Raw genomic sequence first — 17,988 nt, forward strand, 5'->3', positions numbered from 1 at the left:
AAATACTCAGGAAAATATAAATTCTGTACGGGCTATTGTTTCAAGACATGTAATGAGTGTAAATAGTCAAGAATTGGAAAATCTGATGTGTGAGAGAGCATGGCTATTGATATCTGCTTAACAGACTTCTGAATGAAAGAACATCTCTTGGGAAACACTTATTTTAATCTAGGTCCCTAGCAGACCTGGCTTTTCTGTTTTCCAAGAGTTCCAAGGCATATTCTGATTTGCACCCCTTGGTGACACACAGGAAGGAGGAAGCAGCTTCTTTAGGATAATTCCCCTCCCAACAACTCCCCTTTGTCTTGTTCCTTCTGTGTGATGCTCCTGTGGAAAAGTCAAGAATGAACTGAGCCCCTCTGCCTGCCTTTCCCTCCCCTGTTCTTATCTTCAATCTTGTGTTCCCATTTCCAATTTTCACAGCTGGGATTTAAAGTCGCTCTGTTTCTCTCTCAGATTTTAAATTGAATTTACTCAGATAAATATGACTGTAAGTGTTACTGGGAAGTGGGGCTTGGGCTGTGACACTGCTGGTGGAAATTCCTGTTCTGTGTAGTGATGACCATGAGTGGGAAAAAAAGGAAAAATGAGATCATTTTAATCTCTGAGCTATAGATTATCATTTTAGAGGATTTTTATGGAATGGTGCCTCACAGGAAAAAAAGAACAGCTAATTTTGAGTAATTACCTTTCAGTACACAATTTCAATTTTAATTATTGAGTTTTTGGAGGCAGGGTCTGGGGGAGGAGACCAATTAGGAACCCAGAAAGAGCACAGAGTAGAAATCATACGTAGGAAAATAGGAGTTCAATTACTGTTATAATTTGGAGAAGACATTTTTCTAACCAGTCCCAAAAAAACCCCTGCTCTTACCAGTAAATTTTTAAGTAAAATTAAAACCTTTTTGTTAGAATTAAAGCAGGGAGACAATGGGAAGCTGCCTATTTGTGAATGAGAGTGAGAGCAAAGGGGATTTGTTAAGACTCAGCTGAGTGGCAGTCCCAAATTAAACTAATTACTCCAATTAAGCCGTGCTGAGGAGAAATGGGGGAAAATTAACCATGGGAAGGACCATCAGGTGGGCTTCTTCCAGGTACCACTGAAAAAGAGCCTGAGTGCTTACTGGGTTTTAATTCCCTCCAGGAGCAATTAGATATTCTGCACTGAACACTGAGTACATCAGCAGTAATTAAGGTGAGATAAAATATTTAAGTGGAAACAGAGTGGCTTTTTCCTGAGCCGTAGTACCAGGTGTCTGTGAGGAGCTCAAAGTGACACCAAGAGTCGCACAGGGGATGCAGCAAATGTGAACATTCCTGTTTGCCTCCCTGGGGATGAGCTGGGCCATGGATCTGCTGTAGGAGTGATCCAGGTATCCCTGGATGAGTTTAGGAAACATTTGCTATTGAGAGGTCAATTCTTGTGCTGTGGGATCTGGGAGAAGTTATCCTTGAAAGGCAGCTCTGCTGCAAGTGAGGAGGAGTTCATTTGATGCTTTGCTTTCATGTGTTAGCTTCAGTGGAGGGGTGTATCACACTTTATTTTGTGCTTTTTTTATAAGTAAAACCCCATTTCTGCTGGCAAGGAAAAGCTGGTTTTATTGGCTCCCCTCTATTGACAGCCTCTGTGGTAGTAAATATATTATCAGGGACATCTAAAATAGCTTTTATTTGCTTTCTCTTCCTGCTTGTTCCATACTTGAAGGTCTGGCTGATTTTCCTGGTGTAAGGGCTGACTTTGAAGATTTCTCTGGAGCTTCTGCTCAGTGAGAGGGCAGGGCTGGCAGCAGCTTTGGCATTCAGGTGCAGCTGTAATTGCAGGAGTCCAGCAGCAGAACTCCCTCTTCCCCAAACTCCTGGGCTCCAAGGATGTATCTGGAATGTTCCCTGTGATGCCTTGTGCAGGCTGCCCTGAGGTGTCACAACCTGGATTAGTGACTATTCCTTAATTAAGTGTTAGGTCGCAGGTGTGTGAACTGTATCTGTGTCCAGGGTCTTTGTCCAAAACCCTCTGATATTTCTGGTGGAATTATGGGTTTGGGAAGAGAAATTGGCCTCTGCACCCAAACCCCAACCTTTGGTTTGCTCCTGTGCTGCAGTTTGCTTCCACCTTGGTGAACTGGAGCAGCGTTTCTGGGAGGGATGTGAAAATCCAGGTGATGGGAGCCACCCAAATGAAAAGCAAGGTTTGTGGAGGCAGGAGGATGTACATGAATGAGGGTTCCTCAGGGATCTGCCCAGGAGTGCAGCTCTCCTGCTGGAGCTGGGCTGGAGGAACAGCAGGGCTGGCTCAGGCTGAGGGGATGCAGCAGCTCCTCCACTCCTCCCCGGGGGGAGCAGCACCCCGGAATTAAACTGCTCACAACTGCTGTCCTTTGATGGTGCTGGAGGTCTGTGCTTCCCTGTGGATCCCTCATTACCATTAATGAGCTTTAGGGCTGCACATCAAAAGCAGGCCAGTGGCAGCAATGCTGGTTTTGCACGGCACAAGTGAATATTTGCATCTTAGAGGGCTCCTGGAGAGCTGCTGGGCTCAGTGGGTTTGGGTCTTCAAGGGTTTTCTGAGGAGCCTTCTTATTTTGTCATCTGCTTTTGTTTGATTTTTGAACTGCCACGAGAAAAAAAAAAATTTATTTATCTACTTTATAAACATGCAGTTAAATAAATAAAACATAGTGAAAATCTCTTAAGGACAAGTCAGGAAAGTACTAATCACTTGTGCCATTTGTTGTATTAAGTACTAGTTTCAATCACTTTTCTCCTTTTTGAAAAATGATCTCAAGGATGCAGAACATAAGGTCACCCTCATTTTGGTCATGCAAAGGCTGAATGAACATGAGTCTGCAGATGTGAAAATAAACACCCTCCAGAGATTTCCAGCACACAGCCAGGTATGCCATGAAAACAGCATCAACTTGAAGGGAAAAACACTTTTTCCAGCACTTCTCCAGATTTAAAAAAAACCCAAATAAATAAATAAAGCTTGAAAAAAGACAAAAGGTCAGGGTGAAATGGGAAAGAAATCAGAAATAGAGTGTGGGAAAGGACACTTCAGTCTACTAGTGGTTCTTTTTTTTTTCTTGGAGACGTCTTGCAGCATCTTGTAGCTGCAGAGCTGTTAAATGTTAGATAATCAAACCATTAGTAGCTAGCACAGAATTCCCTGACCCCTCTCAGTCGGTTTTCAGCTGTTCAGACCTCACTTTGCATTTTTCTGTCTGGCAGCTTAGAGCCATTAAACTCTAGAGTCAGCAGAACTATCTGGAATTACCTCTGTTACAATTTGAGGAAAATGAAATTATCTTTCAGATGTAAACAATTTCTAATTAAACTCTGAAGCTGTTTATGTTCCCAAACCAGTCTGAGCTGAGCTCGGCACAAAGACAGACTTCTTTGTTGTCTTTTTTTAATAAAGTTGATATACTGATGTAATAAATTACTTGTGACAGAGCTAGGTCTGTTGTGCCAGCAGTGCAACTGCTTTTTTTTTTTGGAAAAAAACCTTAAGCAACACATCCCTCTGCCCCAGTAATTTAGCACATTGCATTCTGGTCCTTCCTTTAGTAGGAAACAGCCACGAGATTGCAGAATAGATTTATGTCAGTCTTTCCCTTCACTCCAAATAGCCCCACGTCTGCAGTGCATTTGGCCTTCTTTTTTTGTTAATAATTTCCATGCCTGGCAGATATATTTAATTTTTGTCATAAATAAGATCTGTGTTGAAGAATTAGTAGCGTTGGTTGAAATCCATTTAATTTTTCCCAGTCCTTTGCAGGAGTGGGTCACTGTTAACAATTAGCACTCAGAACCATGGGGCAAGAAAAAGAAAAAGGATAATTGCTTTTTATTTAGTTTAGTCTTTCCCATTTCAGTAGATGTGCTGTTAGAAGGGAAAATAATTGGCTTTGCTGGTGTACTCTCAAGGAGAACTCCCAGATTGACAGCGTGACTTTGCTGTAAGTGAAGCTGACAAGGAGAGAGGTGACTTCTCAAATGAAAACACATTTTACTCCTGGTGTGATTATTTATAGCAGATACTTAAGGACAGGCAGGGGTTTCTGCCACGAGATGTATCCACTTTTCCTGGCCTGGGTGCTGGGATGAGGGAGCTCAGCTGCCTTTTGTCTTGTTGCTGTAATATCCATAGGAAATACAGCTCTGAGAGGGACATTTTTCTCCTGCAGTGCTGCTATTGCCATGACCCATGAGAACAAATCATATCAGGACATTTCCCTTTATCTAGGCTTTCTGTTTCATCCACAAAAAAAAAAGAAGAAAAACAAACCCCAAACTTTTCAACCTGCAGGGATAAATCTGCAGGGCAGTGCACGGAGAATTAAGCACCCAGTGTCCAGTTTTAATTGGTGTTAATGAATTCCAAATTCCTGGCTTAAAAATGGAAACATACCTTAAAGGGCAAATGAAAGCTCCTTTTTGAACATGTGTTGTGTGCCCAGGAGCACTTGAAGGAACTGATGTGGACTTGGAAGGCTGAATCCCTGTAATTAACTGGTGCCCACAGCTGCATTTGCCAGAGCTGTCACGGGGATCACAGAGCCCTTTGTGCCTGCCATAGATGTGCAAAACGTTGAAAATTTTACCCTGACAGTTCCTTCCTAAAAAGTCATTCTTGATCTTCTCTAAAGTCAAAGCCTGTCACAGAGTGCTGGGCACGTTTTGCTGGGGGGTTCTGGTGGCAGCAATGCAGGGAGGCTCCGTTTCAGCCTTTGCCAATGGATGCTGCAGCCCCGGAAATTTAAGAAATAAATGTCTTAATTTCTTAAATTAAGACACTTAGAAATTAAATGTTTTAATTTCTAAGACAATTTCAATGTCTTAGAAATTAAGACATTGTTTAAATTCTTATTACTCTAAAATAAGAAACCACCTATTTTAGAGTAAAGGCTGAAAAGGAAGAGGTGAAATAACTTTGCTGTCCTGGAGAGCCTTTCTCTCTGCCTCCTTCAGCATGGAAATTGTGTTCATCTCCACCCCTGGCAGCCAGCCACCACCAGGTGAGAAATCCAGAGTTGGGAGGAAAACTCCCATGGGCTTCAATAAGGCCAGGATTTCATCAGGATGCATATGGGTTTTTTTTTAGATTTATCAAAAGCCTTTCATTCCTGTGAGTGAAATTTTAATTTGCTCATTAAGGATCCCTAAGTCTTAGATCATGGCTGGATCCATCCTGTCCTCATGGCTTGAAATAATGAAATAAATACAATGTGGATGCTAATTTTCCTTTGTTCCAGCTCTGTGAAAAAGAATGGGGAAGGTAGAAAAAAATGATTCCTTGTTATTTTCTATTTAGGATTTTTTAAAAGAATTCCATTTCCACTCAACTGAGGTGTTTTAGGTGATATGGGATAAAGTGCTTTTTTCTCATAACAGTGAGAATGCTGGGGAAATTCAGACTAATTTCTGGCACTGTTTTTCCTCACTTATCTTTCCTTTGGATCTTCCCAAAGAAGAAGAAATTGAGCCATGATCCTCCTGTCTTGGAGCCCTGATTTATTAAGAGCCCGGGTAGTACAGATGCTAAGTGAAATCAATATGAGCCTGTCCCCCAGGTATTTATTATTCCCAGCTTTTTGCAGGCTCAGATTCTTTTCTCCAGCACCCCCATCTCACCAGGTGGCATTTCCATGCACTTCACTCTGCTCCTGCTCTTGCCAGGGAACAGCTTCTCCACGTGCTCCATCCAGAGGGCTGATCCTTGGGGTTTGTCTGTGCCAGGAGGGTTCTTGTGGGTCCCTTCCAACTCAGGATTTTCTATTAAATTCCTTCTCCCTAGCGTGGATTTCTCCTGGTTGGGTTTAGCCCTCTTTGGGGTCCATTTCCCCTAACTTGTTGTCATTTGATCTGCTCACCTGATATCCAGGCTCATCCTCACCCAAATCCATCTCCTGAGCCTGAGTACCCTCTTTATGACTGGTCTTTCCATCAATCTGATTCCCAAAGTCAGATTTTTTTTTTTTCATCCCTGTCTGCTCCTGGCCCATTGAAAAAAAATCAATTCCAAGGTTTTTCAAGGGAGAAAATTAGAATGTAACTGCCTGGAACAAAAGCAGATTGTAAAATCATGTTGGGAACTAACCAAAGCACCTTTTCCCTAATCAGAAATCAGCAGGAAGCTGATCTTCAGCACTGGTTTGGACCATTTGTCTTTATTTGCTCGTCACATGCTGAGGATGCTGTGTTTTGTGTGACAAAATTTAAACTCGGGGCACTCTGCTTGTGCTCCTTATCCAGATTTTCCTTCACTGCTGGGAGCTGCTGGCAGGCCCAGGGTGTCTTCATCCTGCTTTTCCTTAGCCTGGGACCAGACCTGACCTGGCCTTTTCATCCCTCCCTCTGCTCTGCCTTGCTTTTTGACTTTTCCTGTAGTCAGCATTGGATTAGCCTCAAATTCTAAGCAGCAGATTGTGAAACCTGAACTCTCAGCAATCCAGCAAATTTTTATTAATGAGGTAGTGGTCTAAAAGGAAACAGAGCAAAAGATGAGCCAGAGGCAAATTCAAACTGATTACAGCTCCTTGCCTTGGCTGTCTGGTTTCCAACAGGAAGAACAGTTGTCTGAGTTCAATTCCCATGGAGCTTTTGCAATGCAGATAACTCCAGCACAGAGTCAGGATCCTGTCAGGGGTGATAAATTGGTTTAGTATTGCTTCACCCCCAGAACACAAAGGAAAGTCACAACAGGCCTCTCCTCCAAGAAAAAACTTCTCTGACCATCTATTTGTCAAAGGGAAAGTAACTGCTAATAATGTTTTATTTGGCAGTTTTGTGACTGCCACAACAGTCTATACTGTATAAAGCCATTAAGTGTTGTTCCCTTGCAGGATGGATTTTTGGGAACCATCCAGGCATTTGTTCTGTCGTTGCTTTCTGCCCTGAAGTCCCACATCCAGCGTTGTAAATCTGCCTTTTTGAATATTCCAGGTAGTTGAGATTTCACCTTCCGTGTAATGGGAGAGGTCAAGCCTGAGCTGGGGCTGTCAATCCAATCTGGGCACCTGAAGAGAGATGGCTGGAATTCATTTTGGGAATCTGCACTATCCCCAGGGGAAAATTAAAACAAACTTAAGGCGTTTGCGTGAAAAGTTTAAACATTTCCTTGGAAAGGCTTTCCTTCCAATAAGCCTGGAAATTCCAGCGTAGCACAACAAGGCATCCAAGCAGACAGCAATTAAATAAACCACCAGTGTGATATATTCCCAGTTATTTATTGGAAGGCTTAGCAGCCACCTCGTAGTGAACGTGACAAAAGCTGCAGGAGAAATCTGGGCTTGTTTTGAAGTCACTGACCATGAACTCAGACAGAAGAGCTTTGATGCCATCTCTGACTGCATGGCCCAGTTCTGTGCTCTACTTTATCGATGCTCTAGGGATTAAAACTCTGAAAGAGGAGCAAGGGAGTGAAAAATAGGCTAGAAAAGTAAGTATGGCTTGTCAAACATGCTCTACCTTTTGAAGCAAACTTCCCCTTTAAATACTTCACCTGCAGATAAAACCACTCTACATTTTTAGCTAAATCCTTCCAAATCACCTGAAAAAGATGTGCCCCATCAGCTCTGGGACTGATGTCTTGGGCAAAGCTCTGCCATGTGCTGCTTCCAAGAGCCCAAAGGCTCCTCCAGCTTCCCCCCTCCTCCTAATTTTCCCAATTTGCTGTTTGCAAAAGCTTTAGGTGTGAAACAATCTGCAGATACCTTTAATTCCCCCTCTATTATGCTGGTGGGGTAAAAAACTGCATTTGTGCCTTTCTCCCTCAGAAGTACTTAGAAATTAAGACATTGTTTAAATAATGGATTAAAAAGCCCTCCCATATTATGCCACTTGTCTAATTAATAGATTAAAAAGTCCTTCCACATTATGGCACGTGTCTAATTTGAAACAATTGCTGCTAAAACGTGAGGTGTAGCAAATAACGTGTAGTGACAGAACTTGATACATGAAGGGATCTGTAGTATTTGAACACCTATTTCAATATCAAAGAAAACTGGATTTTATCTCCTGCTTGACACCTAATTCTGTGAAGTTCTTTATGCTTACTAATTCATTAACATACTTGCTGTACAGAAGAGCTGGAGTGTCAAAAAATGTCACCTCCTAGCAAATTCACTTTTATTCTGGTAGGCTCATCTCTCTTAGGAGCCCATAAAAAGTTGTTTTTAAAAGCTGGAGAGCAGTAATAATGTCTAGAAGGTTAAAACCAAGGGAGGTGCTTTTGAGTGCAAAAGTATTACGTCAATTAGATCAGGAGTTAGAGGAGGCTGGAAAATTGTCACAGTTCCTTGAAATCAACACCTCCCTGGGTCTAGAAACATTCATGCTGCTTGAGTTTCTGCCTTCTAGAGGTTCATTCTTGGGTTTCTCCCTCTAGTGCTGCCATTTTTCCATGGAAAAATTAGTTACACACCTGTATTACCAAAAACCACCCTATCCCTATTCTTTCATTTAATCCCCCCCAACCCCACTTATGTTCTTATGTAAAACTGGGATATGCAAGAGAAAATTTACATGTTTCTGTGTCAGGCATTCTCTAGACTCTGAACAAGGGGGAGCTCAAACTCCCATCTCCATACTCCAGTTAAAGGGTCTGCATTGCTCATCCCCTCCAATTTTGAGCCAAAAGTCAGGAATTTCGGAGGTTAAGGAGAGTAAATGTTCATATTTTTGAATCTCACAGGGCCCCAGACACAAAGTCACTGTGTTGGTCAGTTCAGACAAGGTGTTGTCATGGAAAATGTTGGAAATTCAGGTGTTGGACCAGGGGAAACTTCTGACTCAGCACCTCTCTTGTCTTCAAGCACCTTCATGCTCCTAAAAAGTACAGCAGGTGCCAGAGCTATTTCCAGATATGGCCCCTCAGTTTGGGGTTCTCAGGAATTCTGGGCAAAGTTCAGTCCCAGTTTTCTGCACCTTTGGAAATTAGCTAGCCAACAGTTGTTTCTGTGAGCATACTCAAAGAAGAAAAAATGTCCCTTTTAAAATTAATATAATCTCCAATTATCATATTACCTCAGGGAGGGAGGTCTGGTGGTACTTAACAGAGCTCTTTGGGGCTCTTGTGCATTTTAATTGAGTGAATAATTGTAAAACACTTCAGGGTCTTTTGGTAAAAGGCTCTGTATAAACATTGCCATAATGCTGAATAATCAGGTTGTGATGTGAACTGGAAGAAATGAACCCTATAAATAGATGTGTATATACATTTAGTGCCTGTCAGTGTGTGTGCACCAACATTTGGGACAGAACAACGCAGTTCCTTTAGAAAAATCCTGCAGCTCTTGAATACAAAATAAAAAGTGAGATTGGATAGTAATAATCATAATAATCAAAATGATTTCAAGATATGCTGAGCCTGTAGTTTATCGTTCTGTGCAATGGACAGAGAATTCCCAGAATCATTGTGTTACCCTTGAGTGGCTGGGAAACACAAATCTGTGGTGTTTGATGGTGGAGGAGCTCAGGGGGGCTGGACCCGAGGTTCTGAGGTGTGAACAGACAGGATTTGGAGGAACCGAAGGAGTTCCACCTTTCCTGAGGTGCTGCTGCAATGCAGCTGGAGGGGTTTGGGTCTCCTGCAGCTCAGGGCACTGCCCCTCCAGGCATATTCCAGATGGAGCAGTGGGGAGGACAGGAATGGGAACATCCCAGCAGCCTGAGCAGTGAGGAGGATGGGAATGGGAACATCCCAGCAGCCTGAGCAGTGAAAAGGGCAGGAATGGGAACATCCCAGCAGCCTGAGCAGTGAGGAGAGCAGGAGTGGGAACATCCCAGCAGCCTGAGCAGTTGAAAGGACAGGAGTGGGAACATCCCAGCAGCCCGAGCAGTGGGGAGGGCAGGAATGGGAACATCCCAGCAGCCTGAGCAGTTGAAAGGACAGGAGTGGGAACATCCCAGCAGCCCGAGCAGTGATCACGGATCTGCTGTGACCTGCACGGATCAGCAGCCACTGCCTCTCTCCTCAGTGCTCTGCCTGTCTCCTCTCCTCAGCCTGTAATTTTCTGGGGCAGTGGCTCTGTTCCTGTGCTTGAACTCTCCTGTCATTCAGCCCCTGGGGAAGGGGAATTCCTCTGGAATGGAGATGACGGGGATGAGCTTTTATATTTTTTGTGGTGGGGGGGGAAAAAAAGAAAAGAAAAGAAGCCTGTGCTGGGCAACGAGGTGCTGGTACAAAGAATCCTCTCTTCTTAAATGGGACTTGACAGAGTGCTGATGCCACTTCACTTAGTTAATAGAAGGAGCCATCTAATACAGGCTAAATGCCGAGCTGCCTAAAGGAACCTGGCATTTGGAGGGCTGGAGTGCTTGAAATATAAATGAATGGGACAAGCCCAGGCTGTGTTTCCCAAGGAATCGATTACCAAGGATCCTCTGACAACTGTGAAGGTCTTACTTGCAGGAGCAGGCAGAGCTATTTTTGTTGGAAACTGGGATATTTGTTGCTGGGGTTTAAACACATCTTTTAAGCACCAAGGAGACACCAAGGAATGCTGTGGATTCGAGAAGGGCAGAAAGACTGAAGTGGTTTTCCTTGCTGTAAAGCCACTGAGGAGACTGATGGTAGTGCTGGGAACAATTTGAGTTCTGTAGAGTTGTACCCACAGCCAGAACGGTTTGACAAAATGATCCATTGTGTATTAAATCTACAGATTCAGACAGTGTAAAAAATGCATAGGACACAGCATTTTGGAATAAGAGTGAGGTTGGACTGAAGTGTCCTTTCTCTTTCCAACTGTAAAAAGAAATAAGGATCTGTAACAGAAAATGTCTTGAGTGGAGATTAATGGAGTATAAAGGCTGCTGATGAATTTTTCGCCTCTGGAATGTTCTCTCATGGCATTCATGAGCTGGTTTTCCAACAGAGTAAGTGTCTGAGCTACCACAGGAAGCACAAACGTCCCTGTTTAGGTATCACAGAAATCTTGGAGATAGGTCAAGGGCTGACTCCACTGTGGAGACCCCATCTCCTTCTCCCACCCTGAGGCAGCTCCTTCCAGGGGAGATCAGAAGCCTCTTTACAGGGTAGTGGGAGGAAGCTCCTGCATTTGTTCAGAGGATTAATTCCTTTCACATCCCCATGCCTTTAGCATTTTTCACAAGCTCCAGATCCACTCAAACATTGGTTTGAGCACTGCTGACATCTGATATCTGTGACTTCCCTTCCCATCTGCCAGGCATTTCATTCTTCTGATGAAACAGCTTTAAAATTGCAGAGACAGACAAAATACAGCCTAAAATCACAACAATCAAGTGCTGTGACTGTTACATGGAATTTTATTGGTCAAGAAAAGAAGACTGGTTGTGTATCAGAATATCACATTAAAGATCAATCAGGTTTCCAATGAAATACCAATTGGCACCAATTGATGTGGGATCTTCTCTTGCATGGTGTGGTTACCCTGAAGTTTCTCTGTTTCCACCAGCTGGGTTTATTTCTGGGTTTTTATTGCTTTATTTGGGGATTACTTGGTAAAGAAGAAGCGTTTCAGGAAATGTCCTCATGTGCCTGCACTGATGTCAGCTGAGGAAACCAGTGTCAGGAGCAGGAAAAGCCAGAAGATGAATGGATCTCTGGGTTCAAAATAGGAAACAGCTTGAAGTTCCTTTGGGGGGGAAACATAAACCTCATTCATCAGCAGTTGCACAATTTCACCTCCGGCACAGAGAGAGGAGTCTGCTGAAGGACAGACACCTCACATCCATGCCAATGATCCTGGGGATCCAGGCATGCCAAGGAACAGCACTAAAGCAGTGACAGTTTTGACTGGTGAGCTGTCCTCGTGCTCTGTGTGTGTCTGAGAGGTGTCACAAGGAAATCTGCGTTAATTGTGCTCCGGAATGGATTCATTCCCTGAGAGGTGTGTGTCTCCTTGTCTCACCCCAGTGGATATCAAAGCAAACCTGTGCCACTGAAGAGCAGGATCATGCCTGGATGATGCAGTGTTCATTTATTCACACTTTGATGTGAAGGCCCTGTCTGATCAAGCCCTCATCAGGATTTATCAGTCAGATATATCTGGGTTTCTTTGGTTTTTCCTGCTGGTTGGCAGGAATGTGCACCCATCTACTTGTTCACAGTCACGTACACAGAATTTTGTGAGGTTTCTTCCCAGTCACACTGAGGGCAGGACAGAAGTTTGTGGTGTCCTGTTAAGAACATCTCCAATTGCTCAATATAAAATGGTCAGTAGTTTTCCAAGAGCCTTTATTTTCTGTTCCATTACTCCAACTACCTTCCCTGCCCTCCCTTGGGGCCCAGCTAACAGCCTGGCTCTACCTCCTGCTATTCTGAAATTTCTTTATTTATCTTAGACTCTGTTATTTTTTTGAAACATTGATATTTTCCAGCAATCAGCTTATTACATGGAGATGCCTATTAGCTTTCTGAAGTCATATGTCAGTGAAACTCAAAACTGTTTAGTTTAACTTGACAAGCCCTACAGTGATATTGGAAAATTATTTTCTTCTTCAGACTCATGTTTATGTTCTTTTCCAATGAGCTGGCTGTTTTATTGCAAAAGAAACTGTAAAAAAGGCAATTTTAACTAGGCACAAGATATATTCTGTTCTGTAATGTATCCATAACATTCTAGAAGATCCTAATTAACTTCCTTATGTCAGCATAGGAAGCTCTATTGCATTTGTAGTTGCCAAACATTTCTTTCTTTTTAATAGAAATTATCCCTTTCTAAGGCCTACGGGCATCATCATTCCCAAAACAAGCTTTTCATCTGAGGATATCAGAAACACCAGGAGATTAATGGAAGTCTGAAGTTCAGCAGTGCAGAATTTCTATCTGTTATCTTGCTTGTCTGCAAAGATAACAATCCTAATAGCACGTGGGTGACACAAAGCACTCAGTGAGCAAAGTGGAATTGCCAGGTTGGCTCCTGAGCTGCTGAAATGTTGAGTTTCTGTATCAGTCTGAGGGGAGAAGCTGTTTTACACCATGTTTGTGACACAGGTTCAATGTAACTCAATGTGGACGTGAGATATTTGGGGAAATTGTTCCCTGTCGAGGTGGGGAGGCCCTGGCATGGGTTTCCCAAAGAAGCTGGGGATGGAGCAGCCACAGGAAGTGTCCAAGGCCAGGCTGACAGGGCTTGGAGCCCTGGGGTAGTGGAAAGTGCCCCTGGAGGTAGGATGAAATGGTTTCCAAGTCCTTTTCCAGCCCAAACTGTTCCATGATTCTGGTTCCATGACATCTCAGCACAGAGCAGTCACAGCAGCCCTTAGGATGACACCTTGGGGTTTGAGTTTTTCTGTTCTGTTTTGGTGTGCAGCTTTAGCTTTATATGAAGTGTTACTGGGATCTTTTCACAGCATGGCGGAGACAAAAAAATCCTTTTCTAGCTGGAGACTCACGGACAGTCTCTTCAAATTTCAGGCCCAAAGGATGAACAACATGAAAAGAGGAGGGGGGCAAGCAAACAAGGAGGATGAAACTTCATCATTTGAAGCTGTTAATTGGACGGTTAACTCCTATATGCAAATGGACTAAAACTTATAAAAATGTGAGATCTCGTGCCCAAGCTCTTTTGCTTCCATCTTGGAGCCATCTGGGCACTGCCAGGGAGTGGCCTTTGAAGGCACTTCAATAAATCTGCACTTTATTCCTCTGAACTCCCTCTAGCCTCTGCCCCAGCTCCTTAAGGCACCAAGGACACCGTGCCATCAGCCAGGCCCTGGTGTCACTTGGTTCCTCATCTGTGAGGCAAACTGCAAACACTCATCAGCAGAAATGGAATTGAGTTCTGCCAGAGAAAAGCACCAGTTACCTGCTGGTGTTTGTACTGCACGGGACTGTTGTGTTCTCACTGCCTGGGGGTTGTGCAAAAGGAGTGGGAGCTGCTACGTGTCTGCACAACAGGGCACTCAGCACTGGGAATTCCAAACAGGAGTATTTTCAGCACAGTGTCCTTACAGTCCTGCTGATTTAAAATAAGAACTGTCTTTGCTTTAATCATGAAGTTCCCAAGCTCAGCTTTGATGAATTGCAGAAGCAGGCTCTTATCAAGTAACAGTGGGTTTTTTCTTTTATTCTTTTTTTTTTTTTTTCCTGAAAAGAGCAGGAAGTTTGCCATTCTGCAGAGCAAGATGAATGAATTTGCCATTTGAGGCTGAATTTTCCAAGAAGGATTAGGATCTTTTGCAGTCCTGCAAATGCAGGATACTACTTGCAAACCCAGCATTTCTTTAGGCTCATGATCATCATTTGCATTATAACTCCATAAGCAAAAGAGGGAGAAGGAATTTCAAATGTGAACACTTCCAATCCTTAACAGCAGCTACAAATTGAAGTGAAAAAGTGAAAATTCCCTTACTCATAGTCAGAAATTATTATTATTATTAATGGGTTGAGCTCAATTTCACCATGAATTGCTGCATCTCAATTCTGTGTGATAAAAAGTGAACACAATCTTCTGGTTAAGGCACAGATGTGCTAAAATGTCACCGGTGTGACAGGAGAGAGAGGTTTTCATCATATAACAGCCTTGCTTTTGTCTCCATGTGGGTTTTCTCCAGCTATCCATTCCCCATGGTCTTCAGTAGCTGCAGTAGAAAGGACCTGGAAAACAGCCTGGAGAAAGGAGTGGGAATGTGTCTCTTTAACCTGCCTGAGGTCAAGGAGTCCTTTGGTGGCCAGAAGTGTGGGAATGGCTATGTGGAGGACGGAGAGGAGTGTGACTGTGGGGAGCCTGAGGTAAGTCACCAGCTGGGAGTTGCTGCTCATGTCCTGCCTGCAGGGTTTTGGCAGTGGAGGGTTGGTTTGGTGTAAAACAGAGCTCTGCCTTCTCTGCTTCTGTCCCATCAGCTTAAACCTCAGAGTCTCGGAAGGGCAGGGAGTCTCGAGTGTATTCGAGATGGTGAAGTTTAAGCAGGGCTTGGGTGAAGAATGCGCTCAGTTCATCCTTAGAGAGCAAACTCTGGCTTGTCCAGCAGACTGGCCATGACCTCATGTTCCTAGAAATTCCTTTCAGCATTAGCTAATCAGCTAAATTCAGAAGAAGTTGGAGAACTTGGCTCAAATTTCTCAAGCAAACGTGCATTAGTCAAAGGTTTGTTTCTGTCAATGAGAAGCCACTAATATGTTTATGTTTATATTTATATTTATGTCAGTATAATCATAGAAACTGTGCAATCATAGAATGCATTGGGTTGGGGACCATAAAGATAATCTCATTTTCCCCCTGCCATTTCACTTATTCACTATCCCAGGTTGCTCCAAGCCCTGTCCAGCCTGGCCTTGGACACCTCCAGGGATCCAGGGGCAGCCACAGCTGCTCTGGACACCCTGTGCCAGGGCCTCACTACCCATATGTATAACACTATATAAATAGAAATATTAATATTGGCCAGGTATTTTTCATTGCAGCTTCAGTTTTTAGGTACAAGACCTTTCCCTCCTTCACTGCAGGATTTTTCTTTCCCTCCAGCCAATTACTTCCCAACAGAAAGAGCCTTCACTGCCTCCCAAACAGATTGCTGCTGCTGCAAAGATTGTTCCATTTAGTTTAGTGAATGTGCCAGAGGACTCCTCAGATCAGCAGGAGATAGGCAAAACCTGGGGGTCAAATAATATCCGAGCTGGCATCCTTATCCCTTTTACATCCCGTCCTCATTGGCTTTATTGAACTTCTCTCTGATTATCTGAATTAAAGGCAGCAGCAGATCAGGGATTTGTTTCCTGTGATAAATAGGGACCTACAGAAAAGGAGATGGGGGCAGTTAAAGCAGTGAGATATTGCCTATGGAGTGTATTGAGCTTGTCCAAGCTGTGAGGATTTCCTGACAGTTCACTCACTCTTGAGGGTGACAGGGTTGGAGGAAGCAGCCTTATCTCCTTGTTTAAAGTCAATAGAGTGCAAGCAGCTTGCAAACGTCTTCCTAACCCTGTTATCTTTCTTGTTTTCATTTCTAAACGTTAGTGATACCTTTTCAAGTCAAAGCCACTTAATGTCAGCAAGCACTGCCTTGATTTGCCTCTTCTTTCTGTCTTTTTGCCTTTCTAGTTAGAATGGAAAAAATGCAGCCTGGGTGCAATTAAATTTATTTGGGATTTACTGCTCTAACCTGAGTGGTTCCAGAAAACCTGTGTGATCAGTTACTGATTCACTGCCCAGTCACTTGTACCAGCTGAATTCTGTCCGTGGTGTTGCAGTATCCCAAGAATGAGTGGTATTAGGATTAAATTCTTCTGTGAGGGTGGGGAGTGGCACAGGGTGCCCAGAGCAGCTGTGGCTGGCCCTGGATCCCTGGCAGTGCCCAAGGCCAGGCTGGACACTGGGGCTGGGAGCACCTGGGACAGGGGAAGGTGTCCCTGCCATGGCTGGGGTGGAACTGGATGATTTTTGGTCTCTTCAAACCCAAACCATTCTATGATTTTATGATCCTAACAATTTTATAGTCTATATGACCAAAAATGCCTGACATGCTGCAGTGTGTGTAGAAGGAGGGTTAATGTAAATTATTCATAGAAAGGTAAAAGAATGAAGAGAAGTAAAAGTCCTTGGTCCTTGAAAGATGAAAATGTGTCTTTTATAACCAGCTGCAAGCAAGAACAGAAAACTACAAATTGCTAACTCTGAAGTCAGACAAATTACTTCCAAATGTAATTAGGAGCAAGTGCCCAAACAGCTGTGACATGCCAGGGACGAGTCAACACAGCTTTTGTGCCAGGAACTCTTGTCTTACAAAATCTTGTCTTACAAAATCTTGTCTTAAAAATCCATCAAAGTGCTCTGAAGGGCTCAACAAGTGGATGGAAAAGGACAGGGCTGTCACTGCAGCCTGTGAGGGGTTCAGAGAAGCTTTGGACCAAACCTTTCACCAAAGCTTCTCTGGGAGATTGAGCAGCTGTAAAGGAGAGAAAACTGCATGGGCAAAAATTGGGTTAAAAGATAGAAATACAACCAGGTGTAAATCACCGATTTCATGCAGTGGCAGGAGATCTGCTGTGCTGTATCCATGAGATGTTTCCTGGGACTACACAACTCAGCATTTTCATAAGCAGCCTGAGAAGAAGAATAGTCTTTAATTTGCTGATGATATTAGTTAGGCTGCTAGAGATTAAAACTGGCTGTGAAGGACTGCAGAGAAACCTTCTGAGGCAGCTGGAACAGGCATTAAGATGAGAAATGGGACTCACTGAGGAGTGATGCACGTTCCAAAAACACAAAGAAGATGATGGACTCTGAGCTGACTCTGACCATGGAGGAACAAGACTTCATATTACAATAAATAGTCTCATGAAAATGTCAGCCCAGTGCTCAGGAGTGGTCTAAAAGGTAAATAGGCTGTTAGAAAGTACTAGGAGAGAAATAGGAAAACAAAACAAAGCACCAGCAGACCTCTATAAATCTGCTGCACCTGAAACTGCTTGTGCAGGTTTTCCCTACCCCTCCCTGATCCCAGGGAGGATAAAGCAGAGTGAAAAAAGATTGAGAGAAAAGCAATAAGGTGGTTCAAAGTTTCCAAAGGACTCTGGCTGGAAAAGAAGAAAATGAAGGGAAATGCACATAAGCTGATAAAATCTGAGGGGAATGGAAAGGGTGAGAGAGATCAACCCCCATGAGAAATGAGCAGATGAAGTTAGAAAATGGCAGGTTCCAAACAAGCAGAAGGAACTGCTCCCCTGACTGTGCTGGGTACCTGTGAGTTCCTTTACTCTGACTCTTACAGGTGCTAAAAATGCCCGTGGAGCAAAGGGAAAGCCAGGGAAGGGCAGGAGACTGGGAAGGTGTCGTTGTCCTTAATCGTCTTCTGCTGGCTGCTCTCAGGGGGACACAAGGACGGAGGAGTTCTGGGCTGACCCAGTGGGGTCTGTCCTGTATTTTAGAAAAGAGATGGGGAGAACCAGGTGTCCTGTCCACAGGACAGAGCCTGACATCACGCAGGTGGTGCTGAAATTGTTCTGGGGTAGGGCTGCTCTGGTTCCTCTGAAGAGCCAGGAGAGCCACACTGAGAAACCTCCTC

The 17,988-nt window shown here is 43.7% G+C and overlaps 1 protein-coding gene across 1 annotated transcript in view; it reads left to right on the forward strand.

The window, feature by feature from the left end:
- ADAM12 (ADAM metallopeptidase domain 12) overlaps positions 1-17,988 on the forward strand; it is a 155,160-nt gene that overhangs the window by 112,414 nt on the left and 24,758 nt on the right. Inside the window, 1 exon segment of the mRNA XM_041461125.1 lies at positions 14,539-14,716. Within this exon segment, the coding sequence (XP_041317059.1) occupies positions 14,539-14,716 (178 nt within the window).

The sequence above is a fragment of the Pyrgilauda ruficollis genome, unplaced genomic scaffold (assembly GCF_017590135.1).
Source record: "Pyrgilauda ruficollis isolate IOZ18807 unplaced genomic scaffold, ASM1759013v1 scaffold15, whole genome shotgun sequence".
Classification (NCBI taxonomy): Eukaryota; Metazoa; Chordata; class Aves; order Passeriformes; family Passeridae; genus Pyrgilauda; species Pyrgilauda ruficollis.